This window comes from Hoplias malabaricus, chromosome 3, assembly GCF_029633855.1.
Source record: "Hoplias malabaricus isolate fHopMal1 chromosome 3, fHopMal1.hap1, whole genome shotgun sequence".
NCBI classification, from domain to species: Eukaryota; Metazoa; Chordata; class Actinopteri; order Characiformes; family Erythrinidae; genus Hoplias; species Hoplias malabaricus.
In genome coordinates, this window is record NC_089802.1 from 67,460,404 (window position 1) to 67,481,182 (window position 20,779).

The 20,779-nt window shown below is 37.0% G+C and overlaps 1 protein-coding gene across 1 annotated transcript; it reads left to right on the forward strand.

Moving 5' to 3' along the window:
- The first annotated feature begins 271 nt into the window (after positions 1–271).
- Positions 272–20,702, forward strand: rab22a (RAB22A, member RAS oncogene family). The gene is made up of 7 exons (XM_066664780.1): positions 272–529; positions 11,105–11,184; positions 11,447–11,528; positions 13,947–14,018; positions 15,345–15,451; positions 16,235–16,344; positions 17,806–20,702. The coding sequence occupies exons 1-7, from the start codon at positions 494–496 to the stop codon at positions 17,907–17,909; spliced, it is 591 nt and encodes a 196-aa protein (XP_066520877.1). The 5' UTR covers positions 272–493; the 3' UTR covers positions 17,910–20,702.
- Positions 20,703–20,779: the final 77 nt, after the last annotated feature.

The following is a 20,779-nucleotide window of genomic DNA, read 5'->3' on the forward strand; positions in this document are numbered from 1 at the left end:
CATGAGGTCATCATTGAGTGAGAGATCTTCTCTGCCGAAATACCAAAATCTCTGAGAAATGCCCCGCAGCACTAATCACTTCCTCAAAATATTTCCCGTTCATATTTTCGCAGAATACTATTCCTGGTATGAGATCAAGACGATAACATGCTAAATATCTTCTTCAGAGGCGCACAGAAGAAAGAAAAAATGTGCTAAATTCCATTTTGTAATGGAAGGAAATAAGGCCAGCCAGGTCACGTGACATTCCAGCCAAAATTCAAGATGGCGTGTCCGGGGCAGTAGAGTGAACGCCTCAGATTCTACCCTGTCTTAATATTATACACCGTTTAGCAGTTAAATCTCTTTTTTACATAAAGGATATATTCTGACAACCCCAGGAGAGTAGTGTTCAGCTCTTAGCGTAGAGGCAATAACAGAAAGACCCGCAGTCGTTGACTTTTGGAAAGCGCTCTGTAATGTTTTGGGACGTTGCAGTGTTTTGGAGATCGATATGTCGCTCAGAGAGTTGAAAGTCTGTCTGCTCGGGGTAAGACACATTTAACCCTATTTTATTCTGATAATGCAGCCTTTGTTGTACTCTATTAATGTTGAGCGTTGTATGAGCAGTAGGTTTATTTGCTGACGTTAATTAACAGAAACTAATCATTGATATATTTGTATGACTTAAATGAAATGCAAGAAATTCAGGCGTCAACATAAAATCAAGCAAACTGCAAGGAAAAATAAAAAGTGCTCTTCCTAGTGGCCTGGAAGTAACAGGGATTCTGTACTAAACATGATACTGAAACCAGGCTTTTCCCAGGTGGGGGACACACAGTGCGTAGTATTACGTTGATCATTTGTGGATTACAAAGCAATTTGATATTTTATGGCAGCCATATTTATAGGGAAAATGTAAAAAACAGTAATCGTAACATGTAACATTTTGACAAATCTTAATGCAGATCAAAAGCATAAATTTGTCCTGTTCAAAAGAGTGGACACCCTAAGTGTTTCAAAGGCTTAACTGCTTTTTAACTGCTTTTGTAGGCCTTTTCTGACTTTTATGCAGACTTCTACATTCCAAACTGAAGTTAAATCTATTCATGAATTTTGCATGTGTTTGTTTTAGTTTTTAACCGTTTAGTTCAATTTACGCCCATTGACCAATGTCTTTCTGTGGGGATTTATTTAATAATAATTTTTTATATTTATATTTATATTTAATAATTTATTGACAATACCTCTGACTTAGTGTTCCACTATCAAGAAACCAACCTAAACCAGCAAGAAATTATTACATTTTGGTTGGTGCTACCAACACAAAGAAAGCTATTTTGATAAACTGAATATCAAGGAACAATACTACTATATATCAATGGGAAAATGCACTGTATAACATGTATCAATGGACAAAATCTTAGCATCTATCAAAAACTAAACTCATGAAAACAAAAAAACAGTCAGCACCTAAGATCCTTTTAGATCAATTAATTCTTTCATCAGTTAAATAAGACAAGATTTTAAGAGAAGACATAAATAAGATAAGACACACATACACACACAAAAAAAATGTGGACACTCAGTTTTCCAAAGGCTTTGATTTTTATACTTTGGATAATGTCTCAGACATTGATTAGCAAATCAGGCCTGAATCATGTCCCCAGCTTCAATTTTAGAATCTCTAGACTGTTTCCAAAGATGATAAATTCTCAAAATTTCTTACTAACATTCAACAACCATGGACTCCTCTAAGCAAATTAAGTTTTGAAAAATGAAAGTATTAGATGCTCACAAGACAGGCGAAAACTATAAGTAAATAGCGAAACATTTTGAGCTTGTGGTTTCTACAGTGCAGAATGCTATCCAGAAATAGCAGTTTAGGGAAGTGTGTAGTTCAAAATGAGATTAGAAAGACCAGAAGAGCAGTTTTTATATTTGTAAGAAATACACATTAATACCTAGATGGGATTACCAAGAAGCTGCAGGGAGGTAACCAGAGTTGCTTTAACAAAGAAAATCTTAATGGAGGAGTCATAAGAAGGAAACCTTACCTGCGACTTTGTAGCAAAACTCTGTGTATGCAGTATGCTACACAATAGGACTGGGCAATTAATAAAAAATTAATTTAAATTGACATTCAGAATTTCTAATTGACATAATTTTGTCTATATAGATTTTTATTTGTTTGTGTCCCCACTGTGTGTTCATGTACTGTCCCTTTATAACCACGCTACCAAGCTGTAGTCACGTGATTCTGCCACATGGAAGCAACCTGAATGCCGAGGCCGACCAAGCAACTTGAGCAGCTCGTTCCAAAGAAAAACACAGTGCCTGTGGTCTGGATGTGTTTTGCTTTGGCTTTGACTTTAATTAAGACAACACTGAACAAAAAGAAATCAAATGTAAACATTGAGAAAAAACTATTTCAGCAACCCAAGCACAATCACACACCAAATATAAACAGTGCTCAAAAAAAACAAAGAGGAACAAGCTCCTAGCAACATTAGAGAAAATAATATCCCAGCTTTAATACTGGAGCATATTTACAGCACAAGCCTCATCACTGAACTGTGAGGGTCAAAAATACGAAAACAAAATTATCGTTCATTTATCATAATAATGGTAATTATTTACAGTTAATCGTGATATTGTTTTGCGCTAATATCGCCCAGTACTACTACACAACATCTAGAAAAGTCAGATGAGCTTTTCAAACAAGATACATTTGGAGAAAAAAAAGGAACTTGCATTTCAAGAACAGGACACTTTGCCAACTGTGAGTTCTCTATAAGGCTGAAACTGAAAATGAGTAGCTTCTGCAACATGATTAATGGTTCAAAACCCACCTCAAAATCCACCATTGACTACCTGAAAAGACAGAAACGGAACTTTTTCAGTTGGCCTCAGAGTACATCAAGCCACACTGCTGTGTCTGATCCACAACACGCAATAACATGCTTCCACAACCAAGTCAGTGTCACTGCGGTGCTGAGAATTATCCACCTGTCAAATAATACCTGCTCTGTGGTGGTCTTGGGGGAGGTCCTAACCATTTAAGAACAAAATGAAAGGGGGATGATAAAGTATGCAGAGAAAGATTAATTGCTGTGTGTAACTTTAGAATTACAAATTGCTCCTTAAGGTAATTGAAGCTGAAATAGATAGGAAATCTGTGTAATAAGGAAATCTGTGTAATATGTAATAAAAACAATAGATTTATTTATGGATTTTTTCAATCCCTTTGAAATTTTATTAAACTAACCTGTACAAATAAAAAATATTACATTGTTTTCGCTGACAAAATTGATTGTTTTGTAAATGCAAACGAATTAAAATTTGATGCCTTTGACACACTCAAAAAGTTGGGACAGGGGCAGAATAAGTCATGTCACACTGTTTTGAAACATTACATTATAAACAAGTTAATATTAAAAGCATTTTCATCAATGGCCCAGCCTTCACAAGTAAAAAATAAGTTGTTTCATGCCAATTTTAATGAGAGAAATTCAAACAGAATGTTGTTCAGTGCAAGATTGCAGAGAATTTCAATCTTTTATCCTGCCAGCCACTTACAAATTCTAGGTATGTAGCATTCTGGAGAATGACACTGAATTCATGCCTTGCTTCCAGCATGTGTTGATGGCTGATGCAACACAAAATCATAAAAACACCACAAAAAAAACTCACTGGGTTGTTTTATTTCATAGTCTGTGGCTATTTGGTAAATGGTACTTTCTTAATGTGATAATACACTTAAAAAGTGATTTTTAAAATAATAATATATTTTTCAAACATTTTTGAATGCTGAGAAAAACAGTTAAAAAAAAAAAAAAAAAATATATATATATATATATATATATATATATATATATATATATATATATATATATATATATATACACACACACACACACACACACATACATACAGGGGTTGGACAATGAAACTGAAACCTGTCATTTTAGTGTGGGAGGTTTCATGGCTAAATTGGACCAGCCTGGAGGCCAATCTTCATTAATTGCACATTGCACCAGTAAGAGCAGAGGGTGAAGGTTCAATTAGCAGAGGGTAAGAGCTGCTCAAAATATTGCAATGCACACAACATTATGGGTGACATTCCAGAGTTCAAAAGAGGACAAATTGTTGGTGCACGTCTTGCTGGCGCATCTGTGACCAAGACAGCAAGTCTTTGTGATGTATCAAGAGCCACGGTATCCGGGGTAATGTCAGCATACCACCAAGAAGGACAAAAGACATCCAACAGGATTAACTGTGGACACAAGAGGAATCTGTCTGAAAGGGATGTTCGGGTGCTGACCCAAATTGTATCCAAAAAACATAAAATCACGGCTGCCCAAATCACTGCAGAATTAAATGTGCACTCTCCTGTTTCCACCAGAATTGTCCGTCGGGAGCTCCACAGGGTCAACATACACGGCTGGGCTGCTAAAGCCAAACTTTTGGTCACTCATGCCAATGCCAAACGTCGGTTTCAATGGTGCAAGGAGCGCAAACCTTGGGCTGTGGACAATGTGAAACATGTATTGTTCTCTGAGTCCACCTTTACTGTTTTCCCCACATCCGGGAGAGTTACGGTGTGGAGATGCCCCAAAGAAGCGTACCACCAGACTGTTGCATGCCCAGAGTGAAGCATGGGGGTGGATCAGTGATGGTTTGGGCTGCCATATCATGGCATTCTCTTGGCCCAATACTTGTGCTAGATGGGCGCGTCACTGCAAAGGCCTACCGAACCATTCTGGAGGACCATGTGCATCCAATGATTCAAACATTGTATCCTGAAGGCGGTGCCGTGTATCAGGATGACAATGCACCAATACACACAACAAGACTGGTGAAAGATTGGTTTGATGAACATGAAAGTGAAGTTGAACATCTCCCATGGCCTGCACAGTCACCAGATCTAAATATTATTGAGCCACTTTGGGGTGTTTTGGAGGAGCATGTCAGGAAACGTTTTCCCCCACCAGCATCACGTAGTGATCTGGCCACTATCCTGCAAGAAGAATGGCTTACAATCCCTCTGACCACTGTGCAGGACTTGTATATGTCATTCCCAAGACGAATTGACGCTGTACTGACCGCAAAAGGAGGCCCTACACCATACTAATAAATTATTGTGGTCTAAAACCAGGTGTTTCAGTTTCATTGTCCAAACCCCTGTGTGTGTGTGTGTGTGTGTATATATTTTTTAGTTTTTATTTTTTTTAGTTCAAAATTCATTCAAAATTGTCTGTGTTTTGAAGAATACATAATTATTACATTAAGTAATAAAATACCATTTACCAAATACCCACAGACTATGAAATAAAACAACCCAATGAGGTTTTTTTGTGGTCAGCTCTAATCTGAATGCCTGGGATAAAGCAAGTTTTTATGATTCTGTGTTGCATCATTTATAGAGGGTTATTAGTAGGTTGTTTATATTTGTCCTCCCTCCTTGTCTGTGTTTCATCACAGAGCTCGCTGTGCGTTTATCCGAGAGCATAAAGGCAAGGTTAAATGGAGTAAAACTAAAAAAATGAGCAAGAAAATGAGAATGGAGTGGAGGGAGAACGAAGCAAATATTGCTAAAAACCAGTATTTGTGGTGACTTACTCCTTCCACCTGGGCTTATGCCTTCAGGTGTAGCTCATTCTCAATTAAGGAATAGGCACTGACCTGGCTGGTTAGACCATAGATCACAAAATACAAGTCTGAGTCAAGAGTTTTTAATCAAGAGTCTTTATGCTAGAGTCTGAGTCAAGTCATGTTTTCTTTTACACGCAAAAACATTACAGTATCTCTTTGGTCTTTTGAAACTTTTTTTCTTGTTATCTTTGGCTGATGATAATAAAATGTGATAACTTTCAAATAGAGCAAGCTAGAAGCAATATCACTTTTTTGTTTTGTATAGTGTATAAACATTTCACAAATTATTTTGTATAATAACTATGTAAAGCTAAAGTAAGCAGAGAATAAGGAAATGGAAAATAACTATTGTTTATAGAGCTGGAACGAAGGCTGTACTCCTAGTGTAAACTAAACATACCTCTCTGGGTATGCTTACAGACATCTTATGAAATTTGATATGGTCAATGTCTTTAATCTGTTTCCCACGTTGGTTGCACATTGCCAGTCACGCTCATAGGTGGGGATTCATCAAAAAGGGGCTGTTTTCCAAATCAGTGAAGTAAAGTGAATACAGAGAGAGATTTCAAGCGCCATGTGTCACACCTGCATGATGGTGGAAAGATGTTTATTTTTCACGTTACTTTTCGAGTGCAAGTTGATTCTAGGCATTAGGGATGAGTTACAAGTCGATTTTGATGTCACCTTGTATGCGACTTAAAGGCGACTTCCATGAGTGTATATAAAAAAAAAAAATAAAGTAATAAAAAGTGTTTCCTCACCATATGCTAGCTCTCCAGTCTGCTTGGTCTAATATGTTTACCAATCCCCGAGGTGAGTAAATGAGTAGAAAAACTAAGTGACTTAGTCAGTCATGCTTGGCTTCCTCTCTCTCTACTCATGGCAGAAAAAAGGCAGAGCCCTCCAAACGTTGAAAATCATGAGGATATTGTGTTGTTCCTGCTTTATAGGTGGGTGATATTGACTTTTTCTTTTATGTTTCAGATTATTTAAGTAGGAACCCACAAATTTGGCAGACTGCTAAATGCATGGAAGTAAACAATCTGGAAGTGCTTAAAAAAACCGAAACAATTCGAGTTATAATCGAGATTCTGTCGTATTTCAAACAGTGAATAAAGACTTACAGACAAGTTCAAATTCAGCCATGTACAACCAACAATCCTTTTTCTCCTCAAGCTTACCATTCTGTGTTTCAGACGTGGAGTTTCTGAATGTAAACAAACCAGAGAGAACTGCAGTTCCCCACAAGCATAGACGTTCTCTTTAAGTGCAACTCGAACATAAGTGTCCATCTCTGGTTTAGACAAAGTGGTGCTGTTTTATTTGATCCTTGTGGTGACCAGAAACATGTCACAGACATTTTGTTAAGACCCTTGGAAAATGTGTTGAAGTTTTAGCAGTGATAGTAGCTAGTAGTGCGGTGGGGAGAGCACACATCCTTGGGAGTGCCTGTATTAAAGTTCCTGATGATTGTTAAAGTTCCTGGGGAGACAAGTGCCTGGCATGCTGACAGGGGAGAGTTTATTTCGGAGAAGCTCTGAAACAATTGAGTTGAATGCAGCTTAATCCCTTAAGGGGATTGCTTCTCTGTATTTTGTCCATCCATGGTAGTCAATACACGTACTCGCGAAAGTGAGCAAATCTTCTCACACTAGGAGCAGTAAACACAACCAACACACAACTGGATCATGGCAACCACCTTTTGCACCTGGGGAACAGTTTGGGCGTTAGGTGCCTTGCTCAAGGGTACTTCAGCCATGAATGAATTTTCCCTTGCCGGTCCCTGGAATTCAATGGGTGACACTCAGGCCTTAAGTTTGCTTCTCTAACCTCAAGGCCACGGCTGCCTTATATTTTAGCATACCTCCTTATCTGGTAGGGGTGATGGAATTTAACCTGCCATATTCACATATTTTATTTAGGTCCCATATTTACTGCATCATGTAAGCAACAAGTACATATACACAAACGTGCATGCACAAGTCTCAGGATTTTGTGACTGTAGACATCATGACAATGATCGTGGCCTAGTGATTTGTTGAAAAAAAAGTTGATAAAATAACTGAATATATCAGCATTTATTACATTCTTTACAATAAATGTAGTTTAATTTAGATTAATTTTAGAACAGAGCGACTTTGTAGTTTCAGTCATTTTAACTAGGAATTGTCAAGTTTTTCAAGGAAAAAAAAAGGCAAACAAATTCAATACAATCTGAAACAGATGAAAACATTGTTTCTTCATAGGCTGGGCAATGCAAACAAGAACTCAGCAAAATAGAGTATAGCACTTGAAAACATATTTCTTTTCTTCAGGGAAAAAAACACTACTTGGTATCTTCTAACCAAATAAAGTCCATTCCTAAAAACAGTTACTGAAAGCCCAGAGATTTGAGCCTTCAAGACATCTTCATTTAACTCAAGAAATGAAGAACATGTTATATTTCAGTACCGAGGCATTGCTTAAATTTAGAGCATATGAGAAGCTAACAGCCATGGGCAAGACTAGGTAACGTCTTTGCATTTGACAACAATGCCAACATTAATGGAGCATTTATTGCTGGAAGTCATGCTGAAGAGGGCTGTCATTTGTCATACATACCAATATCCTATAAATACAAATAAACAGTGCAGCAATTCAAGGCTAGGCACCGCCTAATGGATCTCCCTGAAGATTTCCCATTGTTTTAGCATATGAAATAATGTGAATTGTGCAAGCCAAAGTTTGACAAGGAAAACCTCCCTCAAAACTGAAGGAAGGAACCTTGGGGGGAGTTAAGACACACAAGTGGGGACTCATCCTCCTCTGATCAACCCCTTTAGAAGATTATGAATAAAAGGGGAATTTGTGAATATGAGGTGCCTACCAAACCAAAAACTGTGAAAGAGAATAAAAAAGCGCTCCTGACACTGATAGGAACTGGTGCTGAAATGGGTCATTCTGAATCGTGCTGTTTAGACAGAGTCAGACTGGTGCTGGGTTGTTTGACCTTTGTGATCCTTTGATCAAAGCATGTCACAAACATTTCTTTAAGACCCCATGGAACTTTGTTAACATCTGGAAAAGGGATATAATATGTCCCCTTTAAGCATGATGCCATAATGGCATACTTTTGCTAATATTTTATGTACTAGCCTGTTTTGCATGTTTAAAGTTAGTACAGGGTGGGTCATTTATATGGATACACCTTAATAAAATGGGAAAGGTTGGTGATATTAACTTCCTGTTTGTGGCACAACAGTATATGGGAGGGGGGGAAACTTTTCAAGATGGGTGGTGACCATGGTGGCCATTTTGAAGTCGGCCATTTTGGATCCAACTTTTGTTTTTTCAATGGGAAGAGCGTCATGTGACACAAACCTATTGGGAATTTCACAAGAAAAATTTAACTTTATTCTTTTATGAGTTATTTACAAGTTTCTGACCACTTATAAAATGTGTTCAAAGTGCTGCCCTTTGTGTTGGATTGTCAATGCAACCCTCTTCTCCCACTCTTCACACACTGATAGCAACACCGCAGGAGAAATGCTAGCACAGGCTTCCAGTATCCTGTACATATTATATACGCTGTATACTCTCAGAATAAAAGGTATGATATAGGTAGATTATTGGTCACTAAGAATACAAACAATGTAAATGTAAATTTAATGATACAACAGTGGTTTTAAAATCCATGAATGTAAAAGTAAATTACATTCTCTTTTCCAGAAGGTGAGGTGAATATTAGTAAGGCTTAATTATGGAACTGTGTAAAACAAAAGAACATAAGTCCTGGAGATGGAATGGGATGTATGAAATCAATTTTCAACTTTAAATTCAACAATTGTAATAGAATAAGGTACAGTTCCTTAATTAATTAGGGTACCACTACAGTGACAGTTTTTCTAACAATGTAGTATTAGTGTGTAGCACACAATAGGGTCATTTTTCCTTTTTTGGATGTTCTGCACACATTTCTGCAAGTCAGATTTAGATCTGGAGACTGAGAGGAACATGAGGCTAATGGGAGCAGTTTTTATTGTTTGAGAACTGAGTATAAAAATGATTGATGTTTTGTCCATTGAGATGAGACTCCAGCTGCTCAACCTTTCATGCTGGTTCCAAAGTTGTCTGACACACCACATTTTCAATAAGACAAATATATCTACTGCAGGCAGACCAGCCAAACACACACACACATGCACACACAGTATCTAAAAGCCACACCTTTGTGGAATAAGCTTAATGACGCCTGGCATTGTTGCTGAAATAACTATAGACTTCCTAAGATACATCTCCACATCAATTGTACATTCACTTAGATGCAAGTCACCCATGCTGTGGTTGTGTTTGTAATTTTTTTCTCCCGAGCCCTTGTGGCTGTGTTCATCACAGTAGCTTGATGGTTTCTCATTAAGCGCCATCTGAGAGCTTGAAGGTCATGTGCATTCTTCAGTGGATTCCTGCCTTGAGATTTTTATTTGTATTCCCTGAAACATTTCATGGCATTATGTAGTAGTTGTAGTAGTAGTTATTTACTCTAGATGGTGAGAGTCCTAAATATTCTTTTTGAGCTGTTTGTCAATTCTTGGTGAGCCATGTTTGCTTGCAATGCCTGACTGTTAGCTTGATGTTCCTGTTATACCCAATTATTTGGTTATTGTTGAATGTATTAAAACTTGAATACTTTACATAATTTTTCCCCTCTTGGTTTGCCAGTACCAAGCTTTTCCAAGTGTGGCAGGCATCAAATAAAAATGTTTTACAAATGCAATTGAGTTGATCAGTCAAAGCTGTAAAGCTTGTTTTTGTAAATTACATATGTTTCAAGAGAATTTACAAATCTCACATTCCTTTGAGGTAATGGTGTTTGTAAATCAATACATTATAAGTAACATTTCTGTTGATATGTTGATAAAATTATTTATGTATTTCAACAAATTTTGCTTACACCATGTATTGTTGACTGATTATATAATAAAAGGCACTGCTAACTAATGTTATGGTCTAATATTCATTTAACATAGATATGTTATGTGAAAATGAGCAAGAATACAATTCTTATGTATTTATATTCAGCTTTTAAAACATTTGGAACTGTTGGTGTTAAAATATTCCACCATGTTGCTTTTACAAACAGATTTGCGATTTGAAACAGCGAGCATCCGTATAAAGTGAAAACAATATTTCTGTAGATTTAAATGCTCAGGAGAAACCAAATCTTACTATGAATCACTGTAAAATCTAAAAAAACAAAAAACCTAGAGATAACCCTATACTTAATTTTCCACGTGTAACTGAAGTGTTGAGCCAGTCACATCATGAATAAATAAACACAGATATGAAAGGTTCTATGCAACAGCTTGATTAAAGAATTCTAAAAATGTAATGAGAAGTGGATATTTGGGGAGTGTGATACCTTGAATTGCCGGAAAATGATTCATGAAGTGAAAGCTCAGTTCTGAATTTAATGTGTTGCACTGTGTTACAGGACACTGGAGTTGGAAAATCAAGTATTGTGTGCAGATTCGTGGAGGACAGCTTTGATCCCAATATTAATCCTACCATTGGGTAAGCTCGCAGACTTTTGCACTGATCATAAGTGCGATTACAAAGTAATTTTTCTTAGAGGATGGTAGTGGTGTGGGTTAATGGAGATGTTTATATGCTCAAACAAATTTCCTTTAAATGGAAAAAAAACATTGATTTGTTTAATGTATGAATTAAAAAATACATCATTTTTAAGATGTTAAGACTTAGCAGGTGTCTGGCCTGTTTTGTTGGGCAGTTTTAAACAGTATTTCACTTTTACATTTTTATCTTTATTTTCCAGAGCATCATTTATGACAAAGACAGTGCAATACCAAAATGAGCTCCATAAATTTCTCATCTGGGACACAGCAGGACAAGAGAGGGTAAACATCACTGCATCACTACTGGACCCTAACTTTCTATCCTTGTCACATTCTTCAGACAGGGGGCACTGTTTCTCTATTTTCTGAGTTATACTTCTTTTACAGGGAACTGGGAAATGCACCTCTTAATAGCCAGTCCCTGCTCATGTATTACTCTGGATGAACCTTTGGATAAAATAATTATTATTTATGCCATTTTAGCACACTGAAATACTACAGCCATATACTCCTACACATCATGGGTGTATCTGTTTATCAAACAAAGATTGTGAAATCAAATGAAATGAGCAGATCCTTTCACAGTCAAATGAGGGAAAAGGACAATAGTATCACAAATACTGACCAGCCACAAAATAAAAAAACAAATGACAATGGATAACATTGATTGTACTGTTACAGTTGCACATATCAAGTGATGGAATAAAGCACTGCAGCTAATGATTTTTAGATTTTATTTATTTAAATTTAAAATTTTAAAACAATTTTTTTAAAAGTAAAATGTTTAAATAAAATAATCAGTAATTGTAAATAAATGAAAAGACAATGCAAAATGCATCTGGATAATGTGAGAATAAAGTCAGAATATTTCACTGCAAGTATAAGGGGACAGTGTCTGTGTGGGTTTCCTCCGGGTGGTCCGGTTTCGTCCCATGGCCCACGGATAGCATGTTGCCCTATGAAGGACTGGCGCCCCCTTCAGGGTGTGTTTCTGCCTTGCCCCCTGTGATTCCAGGTAGTCTCCGGACCCATCGCGACCTTAAACTGGACAAACGGTTACAGACAATAAATGAGTGAATATAAAGGGACAGATACAAATATATGGAGTGAAAATGAGGAATGTTGGGGATTTTTTAAGTTATACTTTTGTACTGGTTTAATGAATAATGGAATCTGGCACATCACAATCTGATTGTTAGTAGTACTAGAATGCTGAAATGGTTGTGCAAGAAACTGCGCTTAATCAGAAGAAATAACCAGAAATCGCAGGCAGTGTTTGTTTACAAAGATATCATGGGTTACATTTCTGTGCCATTCAAAGAGGACATGTAGTTTTACAGGACATAGTGATAATGATCATGAAAATTATCAATCCAGAGGGTATGATATGGCCATATGGGCACCGCAGTCAGTGGTTGCATTGACTGGCTTGCTTGTCTTGTTATCTGGATGGAAGTGTATTATAGAAAATTCTGTTCACTGGTTCTTCACTTGCCACATTTTTTCACTCACTCTAAACTGGTGCACCCAATGGGAAATTAATGGTTATCAGCATATTTATACAAATCTTAAAGTCTAAATAATGTTGTCTCTAAATATTCTGACTTTTTTCTCTTAATATACTGACTTTTTTCATAGAATATTTTGACTTTATTCTTGAATTCTCCCCCACAACAGTGTATTGGTCCTTAAATGCTGTCGTACAAGTGACATAGACCAAAAACAAAATCTCTACATTTCTCTGTGCTGTGAATCATTCTACAGCTTTTTACAAATGCCAGATGACACGTTCAATTCTTTCAAAATAACAAGCTCCTTTTCCAGGATAAACCACTGGTGCATTTGTAATGTTTTTTCCCAAAATTGCAGCATGTTCTTGCATCCAAAGTTTGGTTCTAAAGCTTAAGATAACTTTAACGCACAAGTTTGGATTTGTAATTGTGTTCATAGTGCCGGGAAGGCCTGATTAAGATAGAATATTTTGGTTTTCTGAGGATTGTTATTTAAATAAATTCAATTCTGGACTTCTCATGCTTTTTCATTATACCACTTAATTTGAGTCCAAATAAATGCATTTGTCAATCTGTTAGTATACATTATCACATAATGGGAGTGTGGGGATAATGTCATCTTATGGCTTTCCTGTGCTTCAACAAACCATTTAGCTAGATACTGAAATCCTCTCTGTTCAGTGTGCCTTTAACGGAATATAAACAGACACTGGTGAACTGTCCATGGCAGTTACGAACAGCTTTAGGCACATTGCACTCCTGTTTCTCCTGATGGCTCGCACATATGTTGGTGGCGGGCCTTGGTGAGCTGTCATGCCTTTGCAGCCATTTCTAATGCAAGCCCTCCTGGCAGGACTAACTGAAACACAAAACCCCTCTGGGCTTTTACGGTGGCTATAGTTTGGCTCTTTTCCCAGTGTGGTTTCCTCTCCAGCTCTCCAGAGTTCTGTTTAAAAGCTGGAAGAAACAACACGGAGAGTAATGTCTGACTGTTTGTGTTGGAACGGTTACTGTTTCAGGATTGCAGGATGTTTAAAGGGATGTTTCACCGTGTTATGAAATTTTTCCTTTGGACTTTCATCTTCTTCATGTGGGGTGTTGCCCTTCAGGTGTATTTGCAGATAAATGTGACTTGCCTACTTTTAAAAGGAATAATATCAAAACCATCTTTTTCTCTATTCACCCACAGTTCCGTGCTCTTGCCCCTATGTACTACAGAGGCTCAGCAGCAGCCATCATTGTGTATGACATCACTAAAGAGGTACTGTAGAATTGAACTACTTTTACATATGATGTCTTCTATATATCTTTAAATTGTGTGGGTTTTTTCCCTGCTTTGAAAGCCATCATTCAAAACAAAGTTTTGCTGTCAGCAAAGAAAAGAAAGATTTCATGATGTGGAAAACCAGGCTTTTGTCTTAAGACTTTTGTGCCTCCTGTATCGGCTGCAGAGATGTCCCGGAACGGCAAACTTGTTTTAGCAGTAGTAGATGAATTGTGTGCTTTAGGTATGGAGCAGCACCTACATGAGCAGCTCCTGAACATTTCCCTGCGCCGTTCTCACATGTTACAAGGATAATGTCCGGGACGTGTACGAATATTACGTGTGGTTGCTTTCATGCATACAGCTCCTCCGAGTAAAGCCAGAATGTTTTTGGATTACCATGCATGTGTGAAAGAGGAATATATGTTTAAATAATTTCTTCAGTTATGCCATTCACAGTCATAATATAGAGTAGTGGATAAATGGTGCTAAATGAATTTTGCATGAGCAGCACAATGTATTAATGATTATGTCTTGTCTCACGCTCATGACTGAAATGCCTTATATAGATTAATTGTCTAAAAGATTATGAACACTGTTTCTTCCCGTGTTTATTCTCAAATCATTAACATTATTAGGGAATTTGTTCACAGTTTCCTGCAGTAACAGCTTTTAATACTGGGAAAACTGGGAAAGCTTAACACTAAATGTTGGAAAACCCGATTTGATTGCATTCAGGTCCAGGACGTTTAGTGATGCTATGTGATGAGAAAACATATTCAACTTATCATGTAGGCCTTGTATTGTACTTTGTCATAACAGAGAAGTATCCTTTTAATACATAAGGTGATACGAAAGTGCTACAAAACCAAACTGCTTGAGTGACAAATGAGTTTCTGTGGTAATTTAAACAATGAACTAAAAAAAAGTGGCTAAACTTCAGCCACAAACAAACAACAGTCATTTTTCTGTTCCTCAGACATACCATTCCAGAGTTTCTGAATGTAAATAGAGAGAGAACAGCAGTTCCCCAGAATTGTCTTAAGTGTTTCCTTTAAGACTGTGAAGTCAATGAGTGCACATATTTCACAACTTCACTGTCTGAATAATTATCACTAGCACAAATATTTCTGTATGTAGTGTAATGAAATCTAATTTTATAAATAAAGAAATATATTGCCATTTCCTGACAACTGGATTTTTGTTGCTTTGCTGAAGTAACCATTTTCAGCACATGTTCAGTGTCCTCAATCGTGAGTTACCAATATGACCATAACAATATTATTCTGTGTTTCTATAATTCTGTGTTTCCCTCTCTCTCAGGAATCCTTCCAGACTCTAAAAAACTGGGTAAAGGAGCTTCGCCAGCATGGACCTCCCAACATAGTGGTGGCTATCGCTGGAAACAAATGTGATCTCTCTGATGCCAGGTTCATTACTCCGCCACATTCTTTCCCTAAACACAATCCATTTTATCTGTCTACGCACATACATATTAACAGCAGCATAGATTAATTTTTATCTAATCAACTGGATCATCTTTTGTTTTCTTCGTTCATGTGTCAGTATCGACACAGCTCATAGAAAAAAATGTGTTTTTTAATGATGCATGATCTTTCCAGTTAAAGATAATGGCTTCAGTCTTCTCACAGTACAAGCAATATGCCTTGGTATGTTGTTGCTTTGTTTGGCAGACTTCGATGTCTGACAGTGTGGTCCTATTTTCCTTTCCCAAAACCATAATAGCCAGAACTAGAGATGGAGTCGTTCCAGTTGTATTGCAAATCTTCAGAAGAAACACTGACTATGAAAGCAAATGCTCCTCAAGCTGTTGTAAAATCAGACAAAATTTTATACACCAGCACAAGGGACTGCATTTGGTGCTCAGTTATTTAAAACTATGCATGTGCAAAATTGATTCTGCAATATTTGCAAAACACCGCATGGCTGATACATGGGAGAAAGCAGAAGACTGGCATGTTATTGTGTGAGACTCAATAGAAAATGTATGAAATCACTGTGACTGCTGAAAGCCTGCAGTGTGATTCAAGTACCAGTTTTCATGTGATGTGTGTGAAACAGAACATGTGATTGTACGCATTACAGCATTGTTTTATGCTGCTGATTCATTTTCAATAAAAAATGGTTAAACATGTTCCTTGTTTGCCAGAATTTGTCCAAAAATTAACTGAAGCTATAATTTTGCTTTACAGAGAGGTATCAGAGAAAGATGCCAAGGACTATGCTGATTCAATCCATGCTATTTTTGTTGAAACTAGTGCCAAGAACGCTATTAACATTAATGAAATCTTCACTGAGATAAGTAAGTAGACTTTACCAATCACCATTTTGTCGTTGATACTCTTGTAAAGAATGGTCCTCTATCAAATGAACTAGAATTTTACTAGAGTTTAATTCTGTAGAATAAATTAAATGAATGATTTAGTGAAATATCAAATATACTCTTTTTTATTTATTTATTTATTTATTTTAAATTTGGCTTATTTGTAGAACTAACAAATTAAGAGTAGCCCCTTCCACATAGGCCCTGTAACCCAGAAATTTTGTGAACTTCACCTGGAGGAGCTTTGTCTTTAACATTTGTACCGGATCTTACCCGGACTTTTTCCTACTAGCCCCCTAGTAAATATCCAGCTAATGTCTGCGTGTGAGTGCATCCATAAATAGACCCAATTATGTTCAGGGGAATCCTGCTCTATCTCCTGCATGTACTGCATAGGTGCTGCCCCATGTCTAAAGCACGCAGAACATTTTGTGCTGTGAGATTTTGTCAGGCACAGAAAATCTCTGGCTAAATGCTACATTTGTGAAAGGGCAACTTTGGAAAAGGTCTGGGCCTAATTCCCTGGACTTTTTCTGGAGTTCTTATTTGAAAACAACTTTTGATTACAAATACCACAATTCACTGGTAGGCTGTTTTTCTTTCAACATTTTTTTTATTTATTAAGATAGAGTTTTTAAAATTATTATTTTATTATTATTACTGTGAGCTATAAAATTTAACTTCACTCTGGAGCTGAAAGCTGGGGCAACCATTTATAGGCGTTTGGCCAAAGTCATATTTTCCTTTATAGTCCAACTCTTCTTCATGTTTACATGCGTACTTGGGTTTGTGATTTCTTTTTTTTTCTAACGAAAATGTAATGGCTAAATGGTTAAAATTGCTGCCCACAGTGTTCAGATTAACAGTGAGATTTTAGTCACTTCAAGTTCACAGCAAGCTATACTGCTTCGTAATCCACACTGATAGGTCTGCACAAATGTAAAGCAGACCTGGAATCAATTTGAGTGTGTTGTGAGAAGTTTTTTAAGAAGAATTTACAAAGAACTATTAAGGTCTGCTCAGTCAGAGTAGTATGTATAGTAGTCATGTATAACTTATAAATATAATTTATATAAAAAAAACAGGATATATCAAATCAATGCAGCTTATAAATCTACAGTTAAAATAGAATATGGTACATTTATTTTCCTTTGTAATAGGTATTGAAGATGTTCACTTAAAGAACCAGTCAATTTTTGGGACCAGTCAGTTTTTGGGTTTTTTTTTGGGGGGGGGGGGGGGCAAGTGGACCATTAAAGTAAAAAATTTTTCCACACCATTTCTTTAACATCTAAATATTCTGGCTATTCTGCAGACAATCCGTCAGGACTGGGTTTAATAACATCTTTGGAACATAACTCATTCTTTTACTATCTAAATTGACATCTCTTAGGCTACTTCCCTGCCTGCAATATGAACTTGCTTTTTTTTTTCTTCCAGGTCAAAGGATTCCGGTTTTAGACACAAGTAACAACTCAGGAGTTCGAGGCTTCAAGCTGCGTCGTGAACCCTCTGACACAACTAGAGAACGAGCCTGCTGCTGATGCAGTTATTCACAGTTTCACCAAATCTCCCAAACATTCTCCTGCTCCTCACTCTCTTGTTCCGTTGGAGTACACAATAGAGGACATTACAGAGTAAGCGCTCAAAAAATGTTACAATGACAAAACTTTGGAACCTTGGTCATTTTCAGCCTGAGTCAGACCCTCTTATGGGTCCATTTCTGTCTAAGGTATCGCTGCTTACACAACCTGTTACAGCACAATTGGCTGTAGATTCGGTCAAATGTACACCCCTCCACCTGCTATGAATCTGCCTCTTTTCAGTGTCTGCTGTGGGCTGCTTTCCTGTATGCCACTAAATCTTTCTTGTTTTACTAAAGGCTTTTACTATTACACCACTACATGTTGCTTGCTGTCCATATGAAATCATGTACAGCACTCTATCCAAGTACTCAGCTCTCACTAGACTTCATGTCCATTTTTGTAAACTTCACGTTTATGCAACAAAGTGGACTTTGAAGTCTTCCTGTGGAGATCTGTCTTATATTTTCAAAATCCCGTCAACAAACACATTTATGTGCCTCTGTGAGGTCCTTATCGTGTAATTTCTAGACAAATGTAAAATGGCAGTTAAATGATCTCACAAGCGCTCATTTTTGAGGACTAGCATCCAAGAAGAATATTCAGAGAAGGAAACCTTATTTCTGTCCAGTTCTTTGAAAATAGCTCTCTGAAGAATCTGTGCCAAATTTCATGTGCATGATCGAATGATAGTTACTTATATTGCGCTTTTCACGTTACACACACAGTGCTGTACATTCTTTGGAATATTTGGGAGTCGCCTCAGCCCCCACCATTGTGAAGAACACTTTTATTATTTGTTGTTTGAGGTTTTAGTATCTGCTATCAATAAAGGACTCTTTTGCCTGCCACAGAAACCTAACATTTTTATGCTTTGCATAGTCTGAACATTTTATTTAGGATTATATACAAAATTGAATATACCTTCTTTTCTTTTTTTTCTCAGATTAATAATTTTTAGATCTGATCTGCCATTTCCACTGGTAGGTGTGTTTGGTTAATTAATGGCTGACATCACCATTATGTAAATGAAGGAATCACAACAATGAGTTTTTTGAGCTCATGCTCTCATCCAGTCCCTGTTAATGTGGTTTTGCAGCAGACCACCTTTTAAAATTATTATATTGGAATATAATACTAATTCCGTTTACATTTATTAGACTTGTTATGAGGCAACAGGAACAAAATTCAGGTCGAGGTTTTCATTAAAATTACATTTGAAGTGAGGGTTTTTTTTTTTGTTTGTTTTTTTTTTTTGTTTTTTTTAAATGTAATCTAAATAATATTTAAAAGCTTTCAAAAAGTTAAATGGGTCATTGCAGGTAGGAATTATTACAGAGTTTGTTTTTACTGTGAACATACCCCTTTATACTACATTTAAATTTTGTTTTCTAGCAGATTGAGGGTTACCTTGCCAGTATACTGCATTTTCTTTTACAAAAGATCTTTTTGTGAGCTTGTTCTCTCATTCCTTTTTGCTTGTTTTTGCTTTTTACAGATATGCACACATGACCTTTCTAAAGACCTTTTTGTTATGGTCAATACAGTTGTAAACTTGGCATGCACTTGCAAACTTTCTTTTAGTAATTATGCTAATGGTTTCCTATCACCAAGGAATTTCAGACATTCTCTTTGCCTCTTTTCCTTTAGTTTTTTCTGTTACAGTAATCAGTTTTTTTTAGTGAGCATTTATATTTAAGTTATAACTTATTCAGGCTTTTTTATTCTTGTCCATGCACATTGTAAGAATATCCATTGTCCCTGTAACCAAACATACTATTTCTAAATGTTATATACACTCATTGACAAAAAATAATAATAATGCACTCTGAATGCAGTTTTTACTCAGGCCGATATGTAAATGATTACAGGTGTGACCTGATTTAGACACTGGGTCTTGCCACAAGATCACATAAAACTGCTCTCCCTTTCTGCCCTGTATAAAGTCTCTCTTGGCTTGTAGACTCCTTGGCAAGAGATTGATAACTGCTAGTCATGCCTCTATGACACTCAAAAACATTTTGCCCAGTTAAAAGACTTTGCTAGGTGACACATCATTAGACTAGGAGTAGCAGGATGGTAGTTTTGAAGAATTACCTGCCTTCTAGCCCATTCTGGCGACGCTATTAGGTGTTGGGAGCTGTGGTGTCATGATTGAGAAGGCTGGAATGCTATGAAACCATGTCGTCTTTAGCAGCAGATAAAGGTTCTGTTTGGGATCTGATGATGGTCAGGTTAGAATAAGTAGGCCTCATGGTGAGAGCTTCAATCTTTATTTTGCTGTGGAGCAATACACTGCCCCAAATGTTGGTGTGATGATCTGGGGAGCAATCGCATCTGATAGTGTTCCTCGTAACCCAGCTAGGGATGATTGATCAACAGCTCAGTGGTATGACCTGGACATCCTCTTGGCAGGGCTTCCAACTGCCACTATTCAACAGGATAATACTTGCCCAAATGCAGCAAGGATTTCCCAGGAATGTCTTCACCAGATTGCAACACTTCCTTGGCCTGTCCTGTCACCAGATTAGCTGCCTATGAATGTGCAGGATCAACAGGCCCAGCTGCAACATCTGTGGGCAAATGTGCCTGCCTAGTATCCAAGCTAGAGGCAGCCCAACAGGATACTTGAGTGTCCTTTAAGTTGTACAGTCCCACCCCCTGCCCCCGCAAAAAAAAAAAGAAAAACAACAACAGATCCTTGTCACTTATATGTATCAGCATTACATTCTCACACACAAAGTTTCATTGGATTCCAACAAATCTTCTATTTCTTTAATTTTATTTCATATATATATATATATATATATATATATATATATATATAATAG

Coding starts and splice junctions, on each gene's coding strand:
- rab22a (XM_066664780.1), top strand. CDS start 494: ATGTCGCTCAGAGAGTTGAAAGTCTGTCTGCTCGGG. Junction 530..11,104: donor TGAAAGTCTGTCTGCTCGGG/GTAAGACACATT, acceptor ACTGTGTTACAG/GACACTGGAGTTGGAAAATC. Junction 14,019..15,344: donor TGTATGACATCACTAAAGAG/GTACTGTAGAAT, acceptor CCTCTCTCTCAG/GAATCCTTCCAGACTCTAAA.